The sequence below is a fragment of the Peromyscus eremicus genome, chromosome 5 (genome assembly GCF_949786415.1).
Source record: "Peromyscus eremicus chromosome 5, PerEre_H2_v1, whole genome shotgun sequence".
Taxonomy (NCBI): domain Eukaryota; kingdom Metazoa; phylum Chordata; class Mammalia; order Rodentia; family Cricetidae; genus Peromyscus; species Peromyscus eremicus.
This window is the reverse complement of record NC_081420.1, coordinates 13,019,789-13,045,183: the sequence shown is the minus strand read 5'-3', so window position 1 is coordinate 13,045,183 and position 25,395 is coordinate 13,019,789. Positions and strand designations below refer to the sequence as shown.

The following is a 25,395-nucleotide window of genomic DNA, read 5'->3' as shown; positions in this document are numbered from 1 at the left end:
TTAAATGCTCTTCTTGAAAGGCAGGGGTTGACAGAGCAAATAAGAAAATGATCCAATAATAAGTTTTCTATGAGCAACATGATTTAGAAAAAAACAAAGGGAAAAACAGAAAGTTCAACAACAATATGGAGAAACACTAATACTTTAGTATTATATAGGATGACTGGACAGAAGATCAGGAGATAGAAATTTGCACACAAAAAACTAACCCGACCTAAGAGACATCAACAGCATATTCTACCCCCAAACAACAGCATACAACTTCCTTTTGCATGCAGAAGGAACCTTCCCCAGGAGAAAGCATGCAATGTTAAGCTTATTTAATAATAAGTTAAAATTCTTTAAAGAATTAAAATTTAAAAAGTATTTTTTGCAGATAATAATGGAATCAATGTAAAAATCAAAGTAGACTCTTGCAAGATTAGTAAGATGTTAAATTAATACATTCCTAAATAAGCAGGTCAAAAAGATTACAAGGGAAATCAGGAAGCTAAAGTGTGTCTAAAGAATGGGTTCGTGGATACAAAAGCAATACACAAAATCAGTTGTATTTTATACATCAATGATGATTAAAAACAAAAATAAAATAAGAAATCATTGAAGCATCAAAAACAGAAAATTTTAAGGGGAAAAATTATGCAATCAAGGTTAGAAACACACAGAACTACAAAACACATTTAAAAAACAAAATTCACAAAATAGGGAAATATTTTCTAATAATATTTTTAAGGTAGCATGTATCTACAACCCCTACAACTCAACAATTTAAAAGAAAAATAACCCAATATTTAAAAAATAAACATTTGAGCAGACATTTCCCCCAAGAAAATAGACAAATGGCTAGCAACACATGAAAGATGCCTGATATCATAATCAGAAAAATGCAAGTCAAAACTATCACCAAAGATTTTCTTGCCCACTAGGACAGTCATAATCAAAGATGTGGACAATAACAAATGTTGATGAGGGCATGGAGGAATAAGAAACCCCCTACAAATGCTTATGGAAATGTAAATTGGTACTACCACTTTGAAAAATCATTTGATTATGATAGCTGACAAGATCTAGAATCACCAAGGAAACAAGACTCCAGCCATGCCTGTGAGGGATTATCTAGGTTAGGTTAGCCTCTAGCTATGCCTGTGAGGGAGTATCTAGATTAGGTTAGCCTCTAGCCATGCCTGTGAGGGAGTATCTAGATTAGGTTAGCCTCTAGCCAGGCCTGTGAGGGATTCTCTTGCTTTGGTTAACTGAGATAGAAAACCCATCCTAATAACTTGTGACACAATGGGCCTGGGTCTCTGGACTGCACAAGGAAGAAGCTAACTAAGCTCTAGCCTCCATTGCTCTCTGCTTCCCAGCTGTGGATCAATGTGACTGCCTGCCTCACATTTCTACAGCCTTGACTTCCTTCGCATGATGGACGGTACTTCCAAACTGTGAGCCAAAATAGACTTCTCTTACCTCGTGTTGATTTTTTCAGAGTATCTGGGATGGCTATTATTGGGTGTCAACTTGACTTCATCTGGAATTAACTAAAATACAAATGACTAGGCACACATGTGAGGGATTTTTTTCCCTCAGTCAAACCATTTGAAGTAGGAAGATCTACTTCTAATCCAGATTTTTTAGGTGGGGAGATATACCTTTAATCCAGATCTTTTAAGGTGGGAAGATCCACCTTTAATCTTGGCCACACCTTCTGACAGCAACCTATATAAGGACATGGAAGAAGGAAGCTTGCTCTCTTTTTGCCTGCCTGCTTTTACTCTTACTAGCAAGTCCATTCCTTCACTGGCATTAGAGCCTACTTCTTTGGGATTCTGGCATGTACTGAAGGTCATCTGAGACATCCAGCCTTGTGGACTGAACAGCTCCCAGGTTCTTGGGCCTTCTATTGGTAAACAGCCATTGTTGAACTAGCTGGACCATAGCCTATAAGCCATTCTAATAAATCCCATGTAACACACGTGTGTGTGTGTGTGTGTGTGTGTGTGTGTGTGTGTGTTCTGTTCCTATAGATAACCCTGAAAAAAAGTAAAAGGCAGCTAAGACAGTTTCCTAAATGGTTAGCAAACAGTAGGACCATTAACTGAATAATTCTACTCTAAGCATATACACAAGAAATATGTCTCCTTCAAAGCTTGACTACAACTTGACAGTAGCTTTGTTCATAAGAGCTAAAAGAAGGAGACAATTCAAATGCTCACAAAGGGCTTATTTCAGTTAACAAGTTCACTGTACATTATTGAGGGTAGTGAAAGAGGGAACTTGAGCAGAAACCTAGGTGGAAGGCTGCTTACTGGCTCATTCACAGGCCCATGCTCAGCTGGATTTCATATACAGCCCAGAACTACCTGCCCAGGGAATGGTGCTGCCCAGAGTGGGCTGGGCCACACTGCATCAATTAACAATCAAGACAATCCCCTACAGACAGATCCATAGCCCATTTGAGTTCAGCCCTCAGCTGAGACTTCCTTTTCCAGGTGACTCTAGGCTGTTGTCAGTTGACAATTAAAGCTAACCAGGGCAGTGTGTTCTCAAAACACAAATGCTCCATACGCCTTGCAACTAACTCAGTCTTCCCACACCATTGTAAATTCAGAGACTGTAACCTGTGATGCATGCGCCCTGTGTGGATTCTGTAAACCAACATCTCCAGTCACATTAAAAATAAAGAACTATGCCGACTCATTCTCGGGTCAGAGGTATCAGGGATGTGGCCACTTCCTTCACACCTCCTTCAGCCCCATCCTGTTGAACTCATCAACCTGGGTAAAGAGGGTCCTTACAGGCACAATGGATGCCTTAAAGGGAATTTGCCAGCTGTAGAACTAAGGGTCTTTCCAGAAAGGCAAAGAAGACATAGGAGCTGAAAGATACCTTCATAACGAGGGAGCAGAGCTGATGCCAGCTCCATGATGATGCCACAGAAAGTGGCTTCATGAGTTTGAAGAGAGTAAGAAGTAAACCTAAGGGAAACAATACTTGTTTGCAGTGAACATACCATTAGAAAGATTTTCCTGTGTACACATGTACATGTGGGCGCATGTACATAGATGTACATGCATTTGTTTATGTGTAGGCCAGAGGTCAACCTCAGGGCTATTTACATTGTTTTTGAGAAAGGGTCTCTCACTGGCCTAGAACTCACCAAGAAGACTGGGCTGGCTGGCCAGTGAACCCCAGAGATTCACTTGACTCCACCTCCCCAGCACTGTGATTACAAGTACATACCACTATACCTGGCTGGTTTTGTTTGTAAATGTAGGTTCTGGAGATAAAACTCAGGTCCTACACCCAACAAGGCAAGTACATCACTGGCCGAGCCACCACCCAGCCTAAAACAGCTTTTCATTATGCAAGTGCATCAAGAACAGAATGGCTAGGTGGTGGTGGCGCACGCCTTTAATCCCAGCTCCTGGGAGGCAGAGGCAGGCGGATCTCAGTGAGTTTGAGGCCAGCCTGGTCGACAAAGCGAGTTCCAAGATAGCCAGGACTGTTACACAGAGGAAATCTGTCTCATAAAACAAACAAAGAACAGAATGTACACAAGTTCAAAGACAGAAGACCACAAAATGCCTCATGTGCCTCATGTGTCCAACAGTACTTTTCAACTTTCTAAGTCATAAAATATTCTTGCATCCCAAGGAAACTCAATAGCAGACTCTCTCTATTTTTTTAATTAACACCTAAGTAGCCCACATTTGGTGTTAACAATTGCTACTCCACTTAGCAGTAAACAGCTATCATGCGGTTCTTAGCCCTGTTTTCCAGATGAGGCTGCAGTGACTCAGACAGTTTAAGGATCTTGCCCAGAGCCATATGGCAGATGAACAAGCCCTGAAGTTATTAGGCCATGGAGGCCAATAAAGCAAAAATGATGCCGGCAGCAGGTGGCTTTGGCTAACTGTGACAACAAAAAGATGGGGCACAGACCGTGTGTGGGTTCAGACCCAGGGAGGGGACCTATGGAAAAATCAAAGGGCTGGAGAAGACACACATGACAAAAAAATATATTACAATGAAGCTGTTTTTGGTAACCTTGTGTACTGTCACTATAGCTTCTAGAAAATGTTTCCTGCCCATTCAGAGCCATATGCGAGCTTCCATCTGTCCGCTTTCTGTGCCTCCTCCAAGCACCAGCCAGGTGTCTGTGAGTTCTGGAAACCCCGTGATGATCTGGGTCTGCCTGGAGTGCAGCACTGGGAGCCCGTTTTAAAGGAATGTTTACAGACCCTAAATGAGCCGCTGAGAAAGGCAAGCCCAGCTACTCACCGGTCCTGGAGAGCAGGAATCTTGGAAGGACATTGCAAATACTGTTTGAACCGGAGTTCAAAGGCTTGTCCAATGGAGCCAATGACATCTTGGGCTAGCCCATCACAGCATTCCAGAATGTGGCAAGCTAGGAGAGAAGGAGACACCCACTCATTAGAGACAGTGCCAGGGCTCTCTGGACCCCTTGGCAAAGAGCCCCATCTGAGGGGCAGAGGAAAAGAGCCACATGCCTCCCTCCTGGTGTCTCTACCAACCCAGTCTCATCTCTGTGGACATCCCATAGTGGTGACAGACATGTGAAATTCTCAGAGGGCTTGTCTGCAAAAGTGATGGTTTTATTTTTAATATTTAAAACTTACTTATTTTCATTTTATGTGTGTGTGCGTTGTCTTTATGTATGTCCACACATCTCATGCATGCAGTGCCTGAAGAGCACAGAAGATTCCCCTGGAACTGGAGTTACAGGTTGTGAAACCTGGAAATCCAACCTGGGTCCTCTGCAAGAGCAGCAAGTACTCTTAACCACCCAGTCACCTCTCCAACCCTTAATGGTTCTGATACTCTCAGAAGCTATAAAGCAGTGGTTCTGACCTCCAGAGGGAAGCAGTGTTTAGAAAGAAAACTCAATCCAAACCAGATCTTTCACAGAGTTTCCTTAAGGCCGCAGGAACCTCAGCAATGGATTTAAACTGGTACCTCCTAGATGGATCTTGAGCTGTTCAATGGACTTAGGAGAAAGTTGTTCTTGACTTAGCAAGAATGAAGGGTTGACAACCAAATCTGGCTGGAAACTCTAAGCAGCACGGTGTAGGGACCGAGGAGGGACTCAGTCGATAAAGCCCAGCCCACACAAACCTGAGGGCCTGAGTTCAGTCCCTCGGACCCCAGAAAAAGCCCGGCATGGAAACACAGGCCTGTGACCCAGATAGAATTAGGAGGATTCCTAGAGTTCATTGTCCAGCCACATAGTCTCCTCAGCAAGGTCCAGGTTCAGTGAGAGAGCTGCTTTAAAACGCTGTTGAGGGCTGGAGAGATGGCTCAGTGGTTAAGAGCACTGACTGCTCTTTCAGAGGTCCTGAGTTCAATTCCCAGCAACCACATGGTGGCTCACAGCCACTTGTAATGAGATCTGGTGCCCTCTTCTGGCCTGCAGGGACACATGCAGGCAGAATACTGTATACCTAATAAATAAATTAAAAAAAAAAAAAAAAGACGTTATATTTTGCCGGGTGGTGGTGGCGCACGCCTTTAATCCCAGCACTCGGGAGGCAGAGGCATGCGGATCTCTGTGAGTTCGAGGCCAGCCTGGGCTACCAAGTGAGTCCCAGGAGAGGCGCAAAGCTACACAGAGAAACCCTGTCTCGAAAAAAAAAAAAAAAAAAAACGCTGTTGAGAGTGTGTCTGTTTCCTTCCTGTGGCTGTGATAAAAGACCCCGGCAAAAGCATCTCAAATGAAAAGGGTTCATTTGGCTCAGTTCCAGGTTCCAGTCCACCACAGCAGGGAGTCAAGTGGCAGAAGCTTGCAGTTTGAAGGTGAAATACTCCTACCTGACTATTGCACATAGTATGTCCTGAAATCTCACACTGAACATCATAATTAAACTAATTACATGTCAATCAAAAGTTACACAGGGACTAGGAAGACCACTAAGTTGGTTAAGGGCTTGCCATGGGAGCAGGAGGACCTGAATTCAGGTCCCCAGAAGCCTCATTAAAAGTTGTGTGCGGTGATGCATTCTGTAAATCCAGTGCTGGAGAGGAGAGAGGGGCATGGGCCCCGGTGCTTGGTGGCTGGCTACTTTAGTCAATAAATGCGTTTGTGGTTCAGGAGGACACCCCATCTCAAAAATAAGATGGAGAGTAGATGAGAGGAAGACACTCAAAGACTACTTGTAGCCTCCATAGGCACACACGCACACACACACACACACACACACACACACACACACACACAGTGAAAGGGGAAATAAGATTTAAAAATGAAAGAAAATGATGTATTAGAATCCAACAAAGCTGACATGTTGGGAGTTCCGTCTCTACAAACATCAGTGTAGATCTCCTATTGGCCACCAGCCTCCTGAAACTTCCCTCATGTGCAGTCCTGATCTTGAGATGGTTGGTGGTGATTCCCACATGACTTAATGACCAGGGAGTCGGGCCTCTTTTCCCTCCACTGGATTAATTACAGAAGCTGTGGCCTCTTAATAACTGGGAGACAAATATAAAGTACCATTAGAAAAGCATGCAACATTATCCTTCAAGGTAGCACTGCCTCAGTTTTCCCAACAGCATGTCGATCTCAGAGGGAGCCTTGGTGAAGGGACCAAGCACACATGCAGGAAAGCCTGGCCCCTTGACTCTGAAAGGTGAGGATGGGCACAAGATGGCTGGACTGTGAAACACCACAGAAGCTGGGCCCTTGTATGGTCCAAAGAGAAATGTTTGGAGACTACACACCTTGGGGACATAGGCTACACCTTAGTGCCGTGTTGCTTTAAATCCATCAGAGCATCAGAGTCACACAAAGTACATGTGTGTGCATATGTGTGTGGGTGTATGTCACATATGTATATGTGTATGTGGAGGCCAAAGAACAATGTCAGGTGCCATTCCTCAGTGGATATTCACTTTGTTTTATGAGAGAAGGGCTCTCATTGGCCTATGTACCAACCAGACTAGGCTGGCTGGCCAGCAAGCCCCCGGGATCCTCTTGTATCCGCCACTCAGTGCTGGGATTACAGGTGTTGCCATCATACCTGGCTTTTCAGGTGGGCTCTGGGAAATGACCTCAGCCTCTTAGGCCTGCAGAGCAAGCACTTTACCAACTGAGCGGTCTCCCCAGGCCCCAAGGAGCTACTTAAACACACTGTTGCCTGGCTCCCCTTCTCTCAGACCTGAGTGCTGAGATGTTTTAATAAGGCTCCTAAGTAACTCTCAAGTGTCACTCATTTTGAGGACCATTGACCTGGACCTACTAAAGAGCTCTGAATGACAGAATTGCCTAGATCACTTGCCCTTAATTTGAAACGAACCAAAACAAAGAACGAGCCCCAGCTGTTCTAACCCAGATAGAGTTTGAGGGGCCAGTGCCTGGTGAGGGATTGCCTATACCTCCCCTCTTCCATGCCCTCCCTGATTTGGGGGAAGCTAGGATAGTTAAAGGAGCTGGCTTATGTTGTGGGTTCAATTATGCCTCCTGTTTAAAAAAAAAAAAAAAAAAGTTATGCCAAATAACTTAACCCCAGGACCCCAGAAGGTATCCTTATTTGGAAAATGGGAAGTTTCGGATGTAACTAGTTAAAATGAGGTCACAGCAGGATAGAAGGGGCCCTGAGCCACCATGGACTGTCATCTCTATAGGTATCTATGAGTATTCACAGCCTCAGGGAGTACACCACATTAGGATGGGTTTCAGTGGCACCTGCAAGTCAAGGGACATTGGAGATCACCGGTAACTACCAAAGCCAGAAGGAGGCAGGAGGGATTTCTCCTCCAGGACCCAGAGAGAGCCCATATGGCCCTGCTGACACCGTGAACTGGGCGTCCAGCCTCCAGAACTGTGAGGCAACATGTCCTTGTTGCTTTAAACAACTTAATCTGTGTTTGCTATCTTAGACGCTAAGCCGAGCCTCTGAGCCTGCAACAAGAGTTTTGCTCAAGCGGTCTAGGCAGTAGTCCTGACTGTCACAGGTATAACAGCCCTGCCCCTTCTTCTCTCCTCAGGCCTGTCTAATTCCTTAGAGAAAAGCCAGAGGGACTGCTCAGTTTGTAAAGTGCTTGCCTTAGGAGTACAAGGGCCTGAGTTTGAGTCCCCAGAACCCAGATTTTAAAAAAAAAAAAAAGAACAGGCATCACAGGACAAGCTTGTACTCTCAGCTCTAGGAAGGACAAGGGGGCTGACCCCTGGACTCATGGGCCAGCTAGCCTAGCATATTTGGAGAATTCCAGGCCAGTGAGACTGCCTAAAAAAATAAGGTAGACAGTACCTGAGGAATTACACTCAGCATAGTTCTCTGGTCTTTACATGCACACTCACACATGTGCACCTGTACACACTCTAATGAATGTACACATGTGCATGCACGAACACACACTGACACAACTGTCTAATTGTCTCAGCTCTGTTCAGGGGAGACACGGTAGAGAGTCTAGATTAGGAACCAGTGCTGTGTCATCTACAGGAACCCACTTCTCTCCCCACCACCCTAAGTGAAGACGTGTGACGAAGCTTCAGTTTGCAGGGGAAGAACAGGAAGACCAAGCCGGACTCTCCAAAGCCTTCCCATTATCTTGTGTCTTTGACTTCAAATCATCACTGGTAGGATGTCAGTTCTGGGCTCCTCTACCCAGAACTGGCTGAGGGTCCAGCAGGGGAGAACCTCACATACTTACCATGACAATGCAAGTGTTCACAGCCAAGTTGGAAGCAGTTTGCAAGAATATTCAGCATAGTGTCTACCACCTTTGCTGTGCAAGCACCTCTAGGACAATTCACATGCCACACAGTTACTGTCCCATTGCTCTGATAACATCCCTGACAGAAGCAACTTAAGGAAGGAAGGACTCAGTTGGGCTCACAGGTTGAGGGGACAGTCATCACCGCAGGCATCAGGAGCCTGAGGCATATGCTCACACTGCATGCATAGATAGTTGGGAAGCAGAGATGAGTGCATGCCTGAGGCCACTGTCAGAGCACAGGGTGAGAGGTGAGGTGTGAGCTGGGTTTATCAAACCACAGCCATCCTGTCACAGGTGCGAACTTGGCACTCAGCATCCGGTAGGTTCTCTCTCAGCCAGGTGACAAGCTACCCTTGCAGGCCTCAATTATCCTTAATCATGTCACGTGACATGTGCTCATTTGCTAAAGGAGCTGAGATAATGAGGAACATCTGGTTCACAGCATCCAGCCTGGCTTCACACAAATGAATGATTAAATGGGTCGAGCATTGCTTACCTCTGCGATTAACAGGGTCCTTAGCGACATAGGCAACATAGTCTGTTGTGTCCTGTGGAAGGAAAAGGAGACATTTGTATCACTCATCACAGCAAGAAGTAAGACCAGAGGGAGGCAGAGCCCAGCGAGATAAGTATCCATTCATCCATCACACAGTAGAGAATCGGGGTTGGGAGGAAAGTTCATGGACCAGCACTTTCCTAGCGTGGGAGGGCCCTGAGCCTCCTCAGTACTGGGAGAAAAAGGAAGGAAGGGAAGGAGAGAGAAAAGGAGGGAGGAAGGGCCAGATACTGGGTACAAAATGGTACAAAATGGGCATGGTTTGAGGCACATCCTTAAACTTGGATGTGGCTGGAAATCCCTGGAGATCTGAGTGCAGACTAGGCAGAACCTGAGGAATTATGAGCAGCTAGTGCAGACATCACTAACCAGCATCCTCCCCCTCCCCCGGGTATGCATGCTACCAGTCTGTGACCACACTCAGAGCAGCCAGAGTGGCAGGCACCTGGCCTCCCCACAGAGGTTCTTCTGGGAGTCTTTCACAATGGTTCTTGAGTACCCTGGTTCATCTGACTTAGCAGGTTTGGGAATGAGACCTGACCATGAGGACCTGTTTAAAGCTCGTAGATGCACTAGTGTGAATCAAAGTCAAGAAGCGGGGCTGTCAGTAATGTGTATACGAGCTCAAACTTGAGTTCCTGTGAAAATCCCCTAAAGGCTTAAGACAGATTTGGGCTGTACCCCAGTTTTGCATCTGGACCCCCAAACTGGATTGCTGACACCCTCCGGCTGCTGTGGGGTTAGAGACTATTCTTTGAGAACTGATTGTGGGGAAGAATACTAGAGCAGATGTTTAAAGACTGGATACTCACAATAGACAAGATACAGAATTAGCCCAGTTGTCCTCCAGCAGATGAGGGGGTAGAGAAAGCATGGTGTTCTATGCAATCACAAAGAATGAAATCTCATTTCCGGGAAAACAGATGGAATTGGAAGTCATTCTATTAAGTGAAGTGAGCAAGAGTCAGAAAGACTCACAAAGACGTGAAAGTAGAAGGGGGCTATGAGGAAAAGGAGGGGCCAGAGGAGAGTAAGGTGTGTGCGTGAATACAATCAAAGTGTGTCAGATACGTAGAGGAAACTGTCACGATAAATCTCATTATGTTAAACAATGGTGCGTGGCTAATTTAAAACATTATAAATGTGTTTGTTTGTTTTTTAACATAGGCTTTATTTATTATTATTATTATTATTATTATTATTATTATTATTATTATTTTGGTTTTTCGAGACAGGGTTTCTCTGTGTAGCTTTGGTGCCTTTCCTGGATCTCACTTGGAAGTCTCACCCCTCGGTGTGAAATGCGGTTCCTGGCAGCCTTCTGAGGCCTTGATGGTCTGCGGAGGCAGCCTGCATGCAGGCTCACTCACTTCTGAACAGGTAGCTAGGGACCTGGTCATTCTCTTCATGCTTTTTAAAGCATTATTTTAGTATTTATTTTTAGTATTTCAGTTATGTGCGTGCATCGGGCAGGGGAATGTGTGTACATGAATGCATGTGCCTGTGGAGGCCAGAGGTGCGGGGTCCTTAGGACTGGAGTTACAGGCTGTTGTGAGCCACCCTATGTGGGTGCTAAGAACCAAACTTGGGTCCTATGGAAGAGCAGTAAGTGCTCTTAAGCACTGAGCCATCTCTCAAGCCCTATTTTCTTAATTCTTAAAGCCAGAGAGACTTCTCTACATGTTGACATTTTTAACATTGAGAACAACAAACCAAAAAAGGCTTAAGGTGTCTGGGGTGGGCTGGTCCTCAAAAACTGTTAAGGTTGGGGGCATTGCTCTGGCATAGAGCACTTACCACCAAGCACATGGCTCTGTGTTCAATCCCTGATGACTCCCTCTACCAACCAAACAACAAACAAACAGAAACTCCCTTCTAGTTTTACTTCTGGGGCTTTTAAGTCAGGACAAACACTCTAACTTAAAAGCAACTAGAGAAAAGGGTTTTGTTTTTGTTTTTTGTTTGTTTGTTTGTTTACAATTCCAGGTTACAGTTCATTCTTGCAGGGTAGTCAAGGCAAGCCCTGGAAGCTGTACATCCACAGCCAAGAGCAGAGACAGAGAATACGTGCATGTCTCCTTGCTCACTTCCCTCTGCCCAGCTTGACTTCTCCTCTCTCACACTGCTCAGGAACCTGCCTAGGGAATGTGCCACCCACCCTGCTCTGCCTCTTCCTACACCACAGGCCCAATCTGTCAGTTGACACTCTCTTCCCAAGTCATTCTGGGTGGTGACAAGTTAATTGTCAAAGCACCACCCCTCAGAGAGCAGCTAAAAGGTCAGCCTGGTTTTGTAGTAATTTTCCAAAGTTTATGCTTCAAAGGGCTTCAAGTTCATCTACCGTGTCTTCTGCCTGAGTGGTAATGGTCTGCACTGACCTGTACTGTTCCCTCCACAAGGAAGTGTCCTCTCTCCCTCTTAACAGAGATCCAGCAAATACCGCCTGGAGAGGGGAGGTGAGAGGTGTGGGTGTGGGGAGGGGTGTGGGTGTAGGGAGGGGTGTGGGGGTGAGGAGGGATGGATGGGCATGGTGCCCTCCAAGACTTCCAGAGAACAGAGGCATGGGGACTTTTCCAGTGGTGGAAACAAAAGAACTCTTGTCTCCAAGGCTCCTCAGAGCAGAACCCTTGTCTCTGAGGCTCCTCAGAGCAGAGTGCATTTTCTAGTCTTTAATATTTCATAGACCAGTGAGAGAAAGGACAGGAAGACTATAAAATGGCTTCTGTCCACTGCCATGGAGGGGCATCTTCTGAGGATTTGAAGCTATTGGCAAAAGTATGGATTGTAGTTTACAATTCTTCACTTTCCTCCCAGACTCATGGGATGTGAGAGATGTAATTGTCCTTAAGAAACTTCAGGAATATCTTTGCCAACAGACCAGAGCCCTGGAGCTTTGGAGCCCTGGGGCATGCTCTCCGGCACTGTTTTTCTTTCCACAGTCTTATAAAGCTAACCCAAGAACCCCGGGATCGTCTAGACAGCTGCCATGTCCTTAATTTGGTTCTGAGTTACGGGGTCAAGACTGAGCTCCAAAGCCAGCTTTCCCACATTACAGGAGCTGGGTTTTTTTCAAGAAGCAGAGCGGATGATGCCTTTGCCCCAACTGACCCAAATTGCTGTCACTTTTGTGCCTAAGGATGCACGCTGAAGATTGTGCTTGAATAGAAGAAATCAGCAGTAGAACTGAATCACCTGGGAACCAGAGCTACTGTCCCCAAAAGACACTAGCCACCCTGGGAGCTCAGAGATGCATGGCAGGCAGGGAAGGGGAGACATTTAGTTTCAACCAACTGCTCTTGTGGCACATTAACCTAACTGCATGGGATCAGCTTTACAGCCTTCCTTCGTAATTTCCAAATCTGACGGGGATTTAGAGTTCAAGGAAACTGTGCCAACGTGGGAGTCTGTTGTCTGAGTTTTGTGCAGAGCCAAAGAGCAAAATTAGCCCTAGTCGGCACAGGTGCTTCATACAAGGAAGCTTTTTTTCAAGAGAGGAGCAGTTCTTCCTCTAGTCTAAGAAACTATATTGCGACTGGGGAAGGAAGGCCCAGGAAGATGTGCTACCCATCTCTCAGACGGCCCATGACCAAGCTAGGGCATGGCCCTTCTGCTGTCAGTCTCGATCTTTACCTGGCATCCTTCCCCAGTATATCGGATTCAGAACAGTGCTCTTGGCAGCGCCCAGTTCCACAGCGGGCACACTAAGTTCCAGGGAAGAGGCTGTGGGGATCTTATTCTGTAGTTAATCCATCTCTGTTCTCAGTCACCAAGACCCTAGGAGACAGGCCCTTGTTCTGGCATCCACTTGGGGATCTTGTGTATGTCTGTGTGTGGGGGAACAGACTCCTCAGGTGTCAGGGGAGGTGGGGGCACCAAAAAAAGTAAAAAGGATATCTTAAGTTACAAGAAAAAAAATTTTTTTTGTCATTTGAATGAACTTGGGTTAAAAACTATCCCTCATCCTGTTACCCCGCTTCTAATTTTTTGTCCTTAGCCACTGAAAACTTTACCCAGAACAATGAAAATTATCATTATAACGTTTGGAAGGAGCCTTTCCCCCTACCAATGCTGGAAGGAGTCAGCCCGTTTCCTCCCTCTTCCCTCAGTTTCTCGCTCCCTCATATGTTGTCTGCCTGTTTTTGAGGTGGTTTTTGGAGACGTGGGAGAGAAGAAACCAAAGGAAGCAGGCATGGCATGATGGGTTCCACACAGGAGCTCTGGATGCCTCTCATGGAGGCCATGCTTCCAGAATTCCTGATACTTTGTGGCTGAAAATGAATGTAGGACCTGACTACAGGTTACCCCTCCCTGCACCAAATAGCGACGTAAATGACGGTCAAGAGAACTATGACTCGGTATCTTAAAAACAGAGTGATTGCTGACCATTGGCCCCAGCTCAGTCTCTAATACAGAGAAATGAAAGGGGAGGAGGAAAAAAGGGAGGGAAGGGAGGGGCATGGGGAGGGAGGACTTCTGAAACCAAGAGGGGTAAACAGCTGGATCACAGCTTCAGGGGTTATGACTCCTCGAAATTTTTGGAGGATAAATATTTTGACTTACAAAACACTACTTATTTCAAAGGATTTTCCCCTGTAGAGTATAAAACTTGTTTTTCTGAGGACACTACAGTTGTTTCTGAGCACATTTACTTTGTCAGAATAGAATTCCACCCAGATTGAAATTGTCCTGATCGTAAAACAACTGGACTGTTATCAGAGTAGTAAATTGGGGTTTCACTAGAATCAGCATAAAACACTTTTGTGTCATGTCTTCAAGAGGCACATTTTTAAAGCAGGGGTTCCTTCTCAAAAATCCTCAGCGAGAGCAAGAGAACCCCGCCAAGGCCACTCACCGGGTCTCCCCCGGAAGCAAAGGAGATGGACTGCATGTGATGGTTCGCTATGATCTGCAGGGCGGAGACAAGAGAGGAGAGGAGCCGTTAGTGCTTCCCGTGTCCTGCAGAGCCTGCCCTGCTGGCAGGCCACCCAAACAACAAGATTTCCTGAAAACTGCCCACAAAGAAAACAATAAAACGCTGAGACAGTAGGCCACCTGCCCTCGCTGTGCACGGCCTGATGGCTCCCGTCTCTCTGGTTGACCATTCCAATGCCGCATTAAGCCTCCCAGCAGCCGAGGAGTGAGACCTGTGGGAAGCCCATTTTACAGGCACAGACCATGATCCCACAGGGGCCAAGAGGCTTGTTCAAAGGAAGAAGTGTAGCAATTCCAGACCCGTGAAATCAGGACTCCAACCTGAGGCCAGGGTCTCCAAAACTAGACTTCTCCAGGAAGGAAAAGGTAGTCCTAGAGAGATGGCTCAGGTGGTAAAGTGCTCGCCTTACAAGCAGGGAGGCCTGAGGTTAATCCCCCAAACCCGCGGGAAAAAGAACAGGATGTGGTGGCTACAGTCCCGGCACTGGAAAGCGAGGGACAGGTGGATCCCTGGGGCTAGCTGGAGCAGCAGCCTAGCTGAATCAGCAGGTTTCTGACCAATGAGAGACCCTAAATCAACCAGCAGACACTGCCCTGATGAACAACAGCTGAGGCTAACTTATGGCCTCCACATATGTGCACACATATGTGCACATACACCCATTACACATATGTGCATATCGTCCACACAGACATATACCACACACATACACATACACAAAAAGAAAGGAAAAATGCATTGTACCAAAACATTATTATAACTTGTAGTTTCTGCTTTCCCAAACCCTGGAGCCAGGCCTGGGGAGTGTGGCCTGTTTCATTCCATCACACTCACATCAGGTGTATATAAATCAGAAGGCCAGCATCCAAGAATTACAGCCCTCTCATAATCCACTGGCCTAAAGACCAGGGGCCCTTCCATACTCATCTTTAAAAGGAAAATTTCCATCAGGTTTATAAGCTGTGGCATCCATGGAGTTCAGTGACACAGAGCGAATTAGAAGCTGCCCTAAATTCTAAAAGCTACGTAAGTCCTCTCTGCTATTTTTATCTTTTTAAAGACAATGTAACGACATTGAGGAAAAGTTCCTGTGTGGAAAGGAGCTCCCAGCTCTATCCTAACACAGCCAGGTTTATTTCTGAGCCCTGTCCTCTGCCCTTGTCCCCAGCAGACAGTCGTCCACAGAGCATCAAAGAGAGTATGCGCTCCTGAAAACTTGAAATAACGTATCATTATAGGATAAAATTTTAAATATTTTAAAATGCTGACTTTGGCTGTTGACATTTGCAAAACCTCAATCTAGAGAAACCTGAGGGTTTAAGGAAATACAAAACAGTGAGACTGCTGGGTGGCCTGTGGCCAAGCCCCGGGCAGCTAACTAAGAATAATTGCCCTGGAATCCTGCTGCCTGTGGGCAGCACGCCTGAGTGAATGACAAGGCAGCAGAATCCCCAACAGTAAACTAGGACTTTGGTGTCTTGAGGCCCAGGCTGATCTGGAATTCATGTTGCTGAGGATGGCCTTGAACTTCTGATCCTCTTGACTCATCTCCTTACCCCTTGAATTACAGGTGTGACCTGCCATGCCCAGCATAAGTTTCTAATGCTGCAAAACTGATTTTTGTGTGTCTAACTTTTTGTTTATTTAAGGAGATGGCTCAGTTGATAAATGGTCGCCACACAAGCATGAGGACCTGAGTTTGATTCCCCAGAACATGTGAAAAAAACTGGGAATGGAGCCTGTAATCCCAGCACTGGGGAGGTAGAAAAGGGGGACTCCTGGGGCCCACTGGCCGGACAGTCTGGGCAAGTTTGTGAACTCCAGACCAATGAGAGACCCTGTTTTAAAAATCAGGGTAGACAGTGTCCGACAGTCTTCATCTGGTTTACACATACACACACAAACACACCATACCATAAACACAAACAGCATACACATAACACACACCACATAAACACACACACCCCACAGATGACAAACACATATATACCACATATCACACACACACACACACACACACACACACACACACACCACACAAAATACACCCTCACACACTCACACATACATGCCAACTCTAAATCTGGGGGTTGGAAATTAAATTGGAAGCTATAATTTAGGGGGGGAAAGCCTAAGTTACACTTGGTCAAGTGGATACATGATCACTATCATGATTGCCTTTCACCTTTGGGGGTCACTTATCAGATATCCTGCATTTCAGATACTTGCGTTATAGTTCATAACAGTAGCAAAATTACAGTTATGAAGTAGCAGTGAAATAATTTTATGGTTGGGGGTCACCACATCATGAGAAACTGTCTTAAAGGGCCGCAGCATTAGGAAGGATGAGAACCACTAGGGTAGCATGTTTCTCCTCTAAGGGATTCATCGCTGTCCCTCTACTTGGACCCCAGCATCATGGAGTGGGTGCTGTGTGTCTGCTCCCTGGGTGGAGGAGGCAGGGGCTTTTGCTTTCTCTATTTGCCGCAGTGGGGCCCTAAACTCAGGAAATGGGAAAGGCACAACCATATGCTCTACCTGTGATGTGGACTGCTCCTGTGTCACCCTAGCTGCAGCCCCTGGGTGTCTGGAAAACTGCACTTAGACCCACCCAATACATGGCAGGGAAATGAGAGTTAGACACCTAACTAGACCCAACCTGGACCACACCAAGGTAGAAGAGGGCCTCAGGTCCAGCTAGGCTAACATTATCCTTACTGGGCCATCTTTTTAAGGAGAGAATGAGCAAGGAGGGTGGAGAGTTACAGCCTAGGGACCCCTAGAAATGAACGGTCCATGTGCACAGAGGCCAGATTCCAGTTTACATGGCTGTCTAGAGCCTAGTGTGCCAGCCTCCATGAGCAACTGGGGCTCAACTTAGGACAGCCTGGGCAAGGCTAGGCTGACTGGACATCCTAGATCCATGGCCTCAAAGACTGGTTAGTCCAACCCTTAGAAAATAATAATTAAAAAAAAGACAAGCAGTTATCAGTGGGTCCCTGGAAGATAACAGGGTAGAATAAGAAGTTGTAGTTAGTTGTGTCTCAACAAAGCCCTGATTTATTTCTTATTTATACATTAGATCTAATTTGTCTCTACATCTTAGGGATAGATGGTAGATAGATAGTAATAGATAGATAGATAGATAGATAGATAGATAGATAAATAGATACATACATACATACATATATACATACATACATACATACATACATACAAGATAGCTAGATTGATAGATGGGTGGATACATACATACAAGATGATAGATAGATAGATAGATAGATAGATAGATAGATAGATAGATAGATAGACTGACCTAAAACATAGTCAGCACACAGAAATGCAGCCATCCTACCTGGAATTTGTCTTTATAATTGTGGCTGTGCTGCCTCGGTCATTCTACCCTATCTACACTGTAGATACGCACAGCTCATCAACTCTGAGACGGGATGAACTATAAGAGGCTCCAACATAAGAAGCCATCAGGAAGAAAACCCCTGTCTATTAAACCACAGCACACTATGCACACCACTCAGGGTAAGATTAAAATATGACCCATAAAACCAATACAGCGTGGCTATAAACCAAGGGCAGACATCAAGGCGTTTGCACAGACATCACCATTTCTTTATATTACAAACAGACCAACAAAACAGACATTGTTTAGAGCAGGATTCCAGAGAACTATTCATCCATCTGTGGGTGGACTGTCGAAGTGACCAAAGCTCACGGTTTGGCCAAGCGGGTTCTGCATGGGCTCAGTAAGCTCTGAGGAGGAAGCTCCTAGGGTGTCCACTCTCGGGCCCAGGGAGGCCTGGGTAACCTCACACCTGTTTGGAGTCGGGAGTGCGCAGATTCAGGCTGGCGGTGGAGATGGTCAGGGAGATGCTCATCCCTGCGAACTGGAGGTTGCTCTTCCCCAGGATGCTGGACAGCGTTTTACTTGGAGGCTGTGAAATCCAAGGGTCATAGTTTAGCTTTTGGCCCAGACTCTGTCTGAAAGGGTGGAGGCAGAGATGTCAGTGTACCCCTACAGACTCTCCCTGGCTGCTGCTCTCTACTGAGGTGCCAGAAGACAGACAATTTGAAAATGGAGGAGCTGGGAAAATAAGAGCCCACGCCAATACACACATTCAGTAATATGAGGTATGAAATTATAAATGCCTAATAAGTCAGTTCTGGGGGAGAACTCCTGGTCTTCCTGGCTGCCTTGATCATATGCGGGTGTCTCCTGGGTCTTAGACGTAAACCTGCAGAAACCACACAGCAGGGCCATCACAGCTGTGCAGACTTACAAACCTTGTCTCGGCAGACTGAGACGCAGACTGCCTCTTAGGGGAGAAGCTGCTTGGCACCAAGGCTCAGGAGCAGCCTCACAGGATCACGAGGCTCTCTCCAGAAGGGAATCCTTGTCAGAAGTGGCTCCCTGTTAAGGGCTTACCTGGACAGTCCCATTAGAATCTGACTGCCCAGAGCTTGGGCAGGGTGGAGAGACAGGCTGCTGTGGCCAGCATCTCCCTCACCTGTCGGCAAAGTCTTTACGGGGATATGGAGCAGCTTCAGTGTCCAGCCAGGTGCCATCCCCCAGGCCCTGGGCACACAATGAAGCCCTCTCCTGCTCACACTTTCCATTTGATTACAACATCCTCTGCTCACGGTGCCCAACAGCTCCTGACCAGATGCACAGTTCTTTGATCCACTAGGAGAGAAAATGCAGCCACTAAGGTTGTCTAAAGTGGAGCCAGGAAACTGGGAAGGTCACATCCCTCTGCTGAAGCTCAGGCCACAGGATGTTCCTGTGACTCAGATAAGAGGCCAAAGCCAGACCTGCGGGCCTTGTACACCAACCTCTCAGTGGGGAGTAGCCTAGTTAATGAACCAATCAGAACGGATTTGCAGTTTAGGGTGTCTGCCCAGCCAATGAACTGTCTCCAAAGGTAACACTTAATGGCAACTCTCTATATTTTAAAAAAGAAAATCTCTGCTGAACTTACCTCCAGGGGTTGCCCTGGTTTGGCATCCCCAAACTGCAGCTCTTTGCTTCCCAGATAGATGCTATTTCCTTTAGGATCCCTGCCATGCCATTTTATTTCTTTTTCTTTTTATTTAACACTTCAAAAGAGCCCTTTAGAGAACCCTTCCCCTCTGTGTGAGAGACAGATCAACTGTATCTGGGCACAGCCTGAAAAGCTGCCATTACCTCCATTTCTTCCCACCAAGAGAACCGGAGGGGAAACAAGGCCTGGTAGGACCACCTTTTCTGAGAGACGATGGTCCTCCTTGCTGTTCCCAAGGGACATCTTGATTCCTGTATTCAAGGTTTGGGAGCTCTACTTGGTTCCCAGGACCTCCAGGGGACTGGCTATCATCACATAACCTGAGCTGCCAAGTTCTGTGCCCCAGGCCCAGTTGCCCTGTAGGTTTATGAAAGTCCCCAGCTCTGAAGACAGAAGTGACTTGGATACAAAACCATCTGGAACCTGAAAGCTCATCCTGGGGCAGATATGGGGCTCTGTATGCTATGCTTTCCCGCAAATCCCTTCTAGGTAGATAAAAGTCATGATTGTAGGTGCTGAGTATTTATTTCTTAGTTACTTAATGAGAGAGAGAGAGAGAGAGAGAGAGAGAGAGAGAGAGAGAGAGAGAGCGCTTAATTCAATGTTTTCTTCTTTTTATTGTGATAGATATCACATCTATATCCGTGTGTGTATGTGTGTGTGTGTGCAGATGTGTGCACACATGTGGAAACGGAAGGTCATCGGGAGTCTTCCTCTGAAAATCTCTACCGTATAGTTGGAGACAGAGTCTCTCAAAGAACCTGGAACATACCAGTTCTGCAACCATGGCTAGCCAGTGAGCCCCAGGGTTAGCCTGTCTCTGTTTCTCCAGCACTGGGATTGCAGTCATGTGCTGCCATGGCAGGCTTTTTACACGGATGCTGAGGATACAATCTCAGGTCTTCATGTTTATACAATAAGCCCTCTGCCAGCTGGCCTATCTCCCCAGCCCCCAGATATTTTCCCCTCCTACTCTACCACACACAGGATGGAAAGTTCTAGAAGTGTAGTTGAACACCCAGCCTCCAGAGCAGGTGGCTCTGGCTTTGCCATGGCCCCAGCTCCTACTCACTTTGTGGCTTCTCAGTCCAAAGCTTCATTTTTTGTCATCTATAACATCAGGTTTTCCAGTGACATGGCAAGCCAGCTCAGGAGAGCCTTTTGTCATGTCCTTAGAAATGTTAGGAGCTCACCACTAAGCACAGCTGTTACTGAGAGTTAACTTATACAAACTCACAAGTATGTAGATGACATCTAAAGATGGTAAACTACTTCTTGAGTCCTGGATGTTTCACTCCTGGTCCCATGCTATGTGAACCTGTGCCCTTCAGCACCCATCTGCTGTGCCTGGAGAAAACACGCCACAGGGATGAACTGCTGTGTCTCTTCCCAACTCTTTCCGGGGACCTTGTGTTGAAAGCTTGAATCATGGGGAGGTATTTACACCACAGTAACTTGCATCATTACAAATGCAAGGTCCTGCTCCCCCCTCCCAACCCTAGAATCCAGTTCTTAAGCATTGGCTAGCATGTGTACTGGGGTAGCTGCAACATGAGCTGTTAGAGGTAGATGAATTCATGTTATGTAATGGGCTTAAAGGGATGCTTGGCCAGGTGTTGATTGGTATCACTGTCTCCAGGGTTTAAGCTACATGAGTATCCACATTTGCTTGAGAGACAGGGCAGGGGTGTTTTAGCCTTAGCTAGGTGCTTTCCCTTAAGAAATAACAAGATCCAGGTTATGTAAGAAGACAGTGGACAGTTTTGTGGGTGAGGACATGGAGTGTGGCCCTGAGAGGACATGAAGGAGGAGACAGACACACAGTGAGGTACCTTTCTCTTCTTGAAGGCTCCTTTGGCACCTGGCACAGCTTCGCAGACACGGCTGATGGCTTCCCTGAGGGCAGGAGAGATTCATTTTATTACATGCCAGTCAGGGTTATGCAACTCAGATAGTCTGCACTCAAAGGTCCAGAGGAAATAACTGCCTGCTTATTTTAGCATAGAAAATTGGCCCTCCAAGTGCATCTCCTCAAACAAGCAGAATTAAGCCAAGCACCGGCAGGTCATCTTAAAACTTTTGCCATATTCTACCTCTTTCTTAGTGTGGTGGTACCATGACCAAAGCCACATTTCCTTTTTCTTTTACATTTAACTAAGATTTCATTTTTAAAATCAGTACCTAATATGTACTCTCCCCAATTTTTTTTAAAATTATGCCAATCATTATTGAAATATCCTGACACTGTCAGAGCATCAGGACCAAGCCTATCCAGCTCACTGAGATCCTTCTGAAGTAGGTTCAAAGGTCACTGGAGGAAACACAATGCTCATTGTTTGACTCTTAGCTTCTGCAGTTTTAAACACAGCCAGCCAGTTGAGGCTACAGCCCATTTGTGGGATGCTTGTGCAATACTTCTAAAGCCCCAGCATAAAACCAAGTTTGGTAGTACATACCAATAATCCTAGCACTCTGGAGATAGGGGCAGAAGGACTAGAGGTTCAAGGTCGTTCTCACCAAAATGGTGCATTTGAGACCAGCCTGGGATACATGAGACCATGTCTCAAAAAATAAAAAGAAATAAATGAATACAGACAGACAGACCCTAGCTTATCACTCAGCTTAGGGCTTTCTGGCTTTATGGTAGTATGAAAGTGATTCATATTCAGTAGAAGTCATACTTTGAATTTTCTATTCTAATCTTTTTTTAAGTTTCAAGTTCTAAATGTTTTATTTCTTGGTAAGTATGCACTCACTGTTCATATCATGGTAGGTCAACGTATATCACACAACACTCACGGATCAAGTCCACCCTTTCTTGATCCATCTTCCACCAACACACACCCTCTACACATACACACACACACACACACACACACACACACACACACACACACACACTGTAGTCAGAAGTTTTCTTTGGTCCCACCAAGCCCCCACAGTCCCATGGCTCACTTACAAAATAATCACTCAGAGGATTATATTAATTATAACTGCTTGGCCATTAGCTCAGGTTTGTTACTGACTAGCTCTTACAGTTAAATTTACCCATAATTCTTATCCTATGTTTAGCCATGTGGCTTGGTATCTTTTCTCAGTTAGACATTCTCATCTTGCTTCCTCTGCATCTGGCTGGCAACTCCCGACTCTGCCCTTCCTCTCTCCTGGATTTCCTGCCTGGCTACAACCTGACTCACCATAGGCCAGAGCTTCTTTATTAACCAATCATAGCAACACATATTCATAGCATACAGAAAGACATCCCACAGCAACCAGACACACAGACACACACACACACACACACACACACACACACACACACACAGAGACACACACAGACACACAGACACACACACACAGACACACACACACACACACACACACACACACACACACACATTCCCTGACATCTAGTAATCACTATTCTATACTCAAGTCCACTGTTTCCAGCTTCTATGTATGAGAAAGACAGCACATGGCACTTGTCTTTCTGTGCCGGGCTCACTTTATTTAACATATTTCCTCTGGATCCATCCACAGGACCTTCTCTGAGTGCTGGGTATCAGCAGCAATCCTCAGCTCCAAGTCAGCACCAAGATCAGCAGCAGAAACCACCAACTCTAAAGTCCTCTGCCACTAAGCTAGCATGTTCTAGCACGTTCTATAAGCTCAGTATATTTTCCACAATAATTTCAATTTGCAGTGGGTTTAAAAGTCGAGGAACTGCTGTATTTTAAAAAATCCAGAGAGTTTAAGAGGAGTAAAGGAACTCCATGGTACAAGAGTGAGGCTGTGTACAGGGCAGATGCACAGAACAGTATTGGTTGGACAGGTCTACGTGCCAGGAATTGTCCTGAGTCAAGGGATGGGAGTGCCCAGTATGGGGGGGGGGCACTAGTGCATGGGGTCTAGTAAGGCAGGAGTCCCATACACAGGTCTTACCCTATGGGGGCTGGAGAACTTGAAATAAGGAAGAGTCCAGATAAGGAGGCTGTGGGGGTTCTAATGCAGGTGTGGCAGGCTATGATGGCAACTCCAGTGACCTTGAGAGCACCCACAGCTGAACACTGTGACTCACCATAAGTGGAAATGACTGGGAGAGGGGCTGAAGGTGGCTTCAAGTTAGGGGTGCCTAAAGGAGCTGGGCAAACTTCTCAGCTCCCACATTAAGAGGGAGAAAATATTACAAGAACATAGAGAAAATAAACTAACAGGACCGAGAGATGAGCTGAATGATCAAGAAGACAATGGCCCCTTAGGGACAGCCACCCAGCTTCCCAAGTGGAATACTCCTCACAATTAATGTCTACCATCTAGTTGAAAAATGATCATGATCACAATGCAACTGCTTTAGGAGATGTCCTTGTCTAATTAGGGCAGCGACCATGGAGGCGAGCTTCATGTTTGCCGTTCAGTGGTTGTGGAGAGAGGGAGGAAAAGGAGTTTGTGACAGTTCAGGCGCCAGGAAGCCTGCACAGTATGAGTCATCCTGACCTGGAAAAGTGAAGCCAGAGCAGATGTTTAGGATGACAGCGCTGCTCCCATTTATTGTATAATAGCCATCTAACTGTGCTCCTACCAAAATGATCAAATACATACCATCTCAAACCTGCTCAAAGCAAACTCCCTGTTTGCTTTCAGAACATGGATGTGTTGTCCTTTTTAATCAGTGAGTTCATCTGTGTGTGTGTCTATGTGTACATGAATGTGCACGCCTCTGTGCACATGCAGAAGCCAGAGAATGATGCTAAGTGTCCTGTTCTAGAACTTTCCACCTTATCCCTTTGACACAAAGTCTCTCACTGCTCTGGAACTAGGCTAGCAGCCAGTAAGACCCAGCAACCCTCCTGCCTCCACACTTCCCCTGACAGAAAAGGTATTCTAGGCATGTACAACCAAGCCTAGTTTTTGTTTAATGAGTGCTGAGGATTTGAACTCAGGTCCCGATGTTTAACAGCAAGTACTCTATCTGCTGAGTCATTTCCCCAGCAACCTGTGCTGTCTTTTTGTAGAAGTATGTAAGTCCCAGTATCTGTCTTACCTGTTTAATATATTAACGTGTGTTTTATTTTTAATTATGTGTACATGTGTGATGGGGATATGTGCACATGTGAGTACAGGGGCCTTCGAAGGCCAGAAGAGAGCAACTGGATCCTCAAGAGCCAGAATTACAGGTGGTTGTGAGCTGCCCAATGTGGGTTCTGGGAACCAAACTCATGTCATCTACAAGAGCCATCTCCCCAGTCCCTTACCTATTCAATTTTGCATGCTTGTGTGTATGCACGTGGAGGCCTGAAGTTAACCTTGGGTGTTGTTACTCAACACACTGTCTGTCTTGTTTTCTGGGACAGGGTCTTTTGCTGGCTACATATTAATTCTGTAGACTGGCTAATTAATGAACCGTAGACACAATCCTGTCTCCACCTTCCCAACACTGGGACTACAAACATGGGCCACCATGCCTGATTGTGTTTAAGTTAGTTAGTTAGTTTTAATTTTATATGAGCTTATGTCTATATGAGTGCATGCATGTGTCTCACACATGTGTAGGCACCCACAGACTCCAGAAGAGGATTGTCAGATCACCTGGAACTTCTGCATTTTATTTTTTAAGCCAAGAGATGGATTTAGTACAACAAAGTAGCTAAATCTCTGATGGTCTCAATAAGCTAAAAAGATGCTATATATAAAAAGTCTCTCTTTAGTCATTCTTTCAACACCTTCAGTAATTCCTAGATTTTTTTTCCCTGCCTACCAACATAGGAAATCAAGAGTTTTGCAAACAGTTTTCCAAAAGGACTCCCACTATCAGAAATCTAAGCTCATTAGCCACGAGCTAACCATTTGCAGCTGGTTTCTACTCGATGGAAGGACAGGAGGAGCAGCAGTATTCCGAGGGGATGGAACGGGCTCAGATTACAGACGGAAAGTCCTCTCAGAGAGACCCATGAAGTTCCCAGAGCACAGTCACACACCCAATATTTTATCTTTAAAATCTTCAAATATAAGACAAACCAGAACTCTTTCTGAGCTCACACACTCAAAGTGAGCCCTCAGGATACCCCTGTGAACTTTCAGAATCTTCTGAGGTCTTCAAATCAACATGCTTTTCA

The 25,395-nt window shown here is 45.8% G+C and overlaps 1 protein-coding gene across 1 annotated transcript in view; it reads right to left on the bottom strand.

Annotated features, from left to right (window-relative positions):
- The window catches only part of Shc3 (SHC adaptor protein 3), a 58,684-nt gene extending 35,000 nt beyond the window's left edge, over positions 1-23,684 (bottom strand). Inside the window, exons 1-6 of the mRNA XM_059262473.1 lie at positions 23,593-23,684; positions 21,115-21,178; positions 18,056-18,175; positions 14,145-14,198; positions 9,233-9,284; positions 4,279-4,405 (exon numbers count right to left, since the gene is read on the bottom strand). Of these exons, the coding sequence (XP_059118456.1) occupies positions 4,279-4,405; positions 9,233-9,284; positions 14,145-14,198; positions 18,056-18,175; positions 21,115-21,178; positions 23,593-23,684 (509 nt within the window). The remainder of the gene's footprint in view (positions 1-4,278; positions 4,406-9,232; positions 9,285-14,144; positions 14,199-18,055; positions 18,176-21,114; positions 21,179-23,592) is intronic.
- Positions 23,685-25,395: the final 1,711 nt, after the last annotated feature.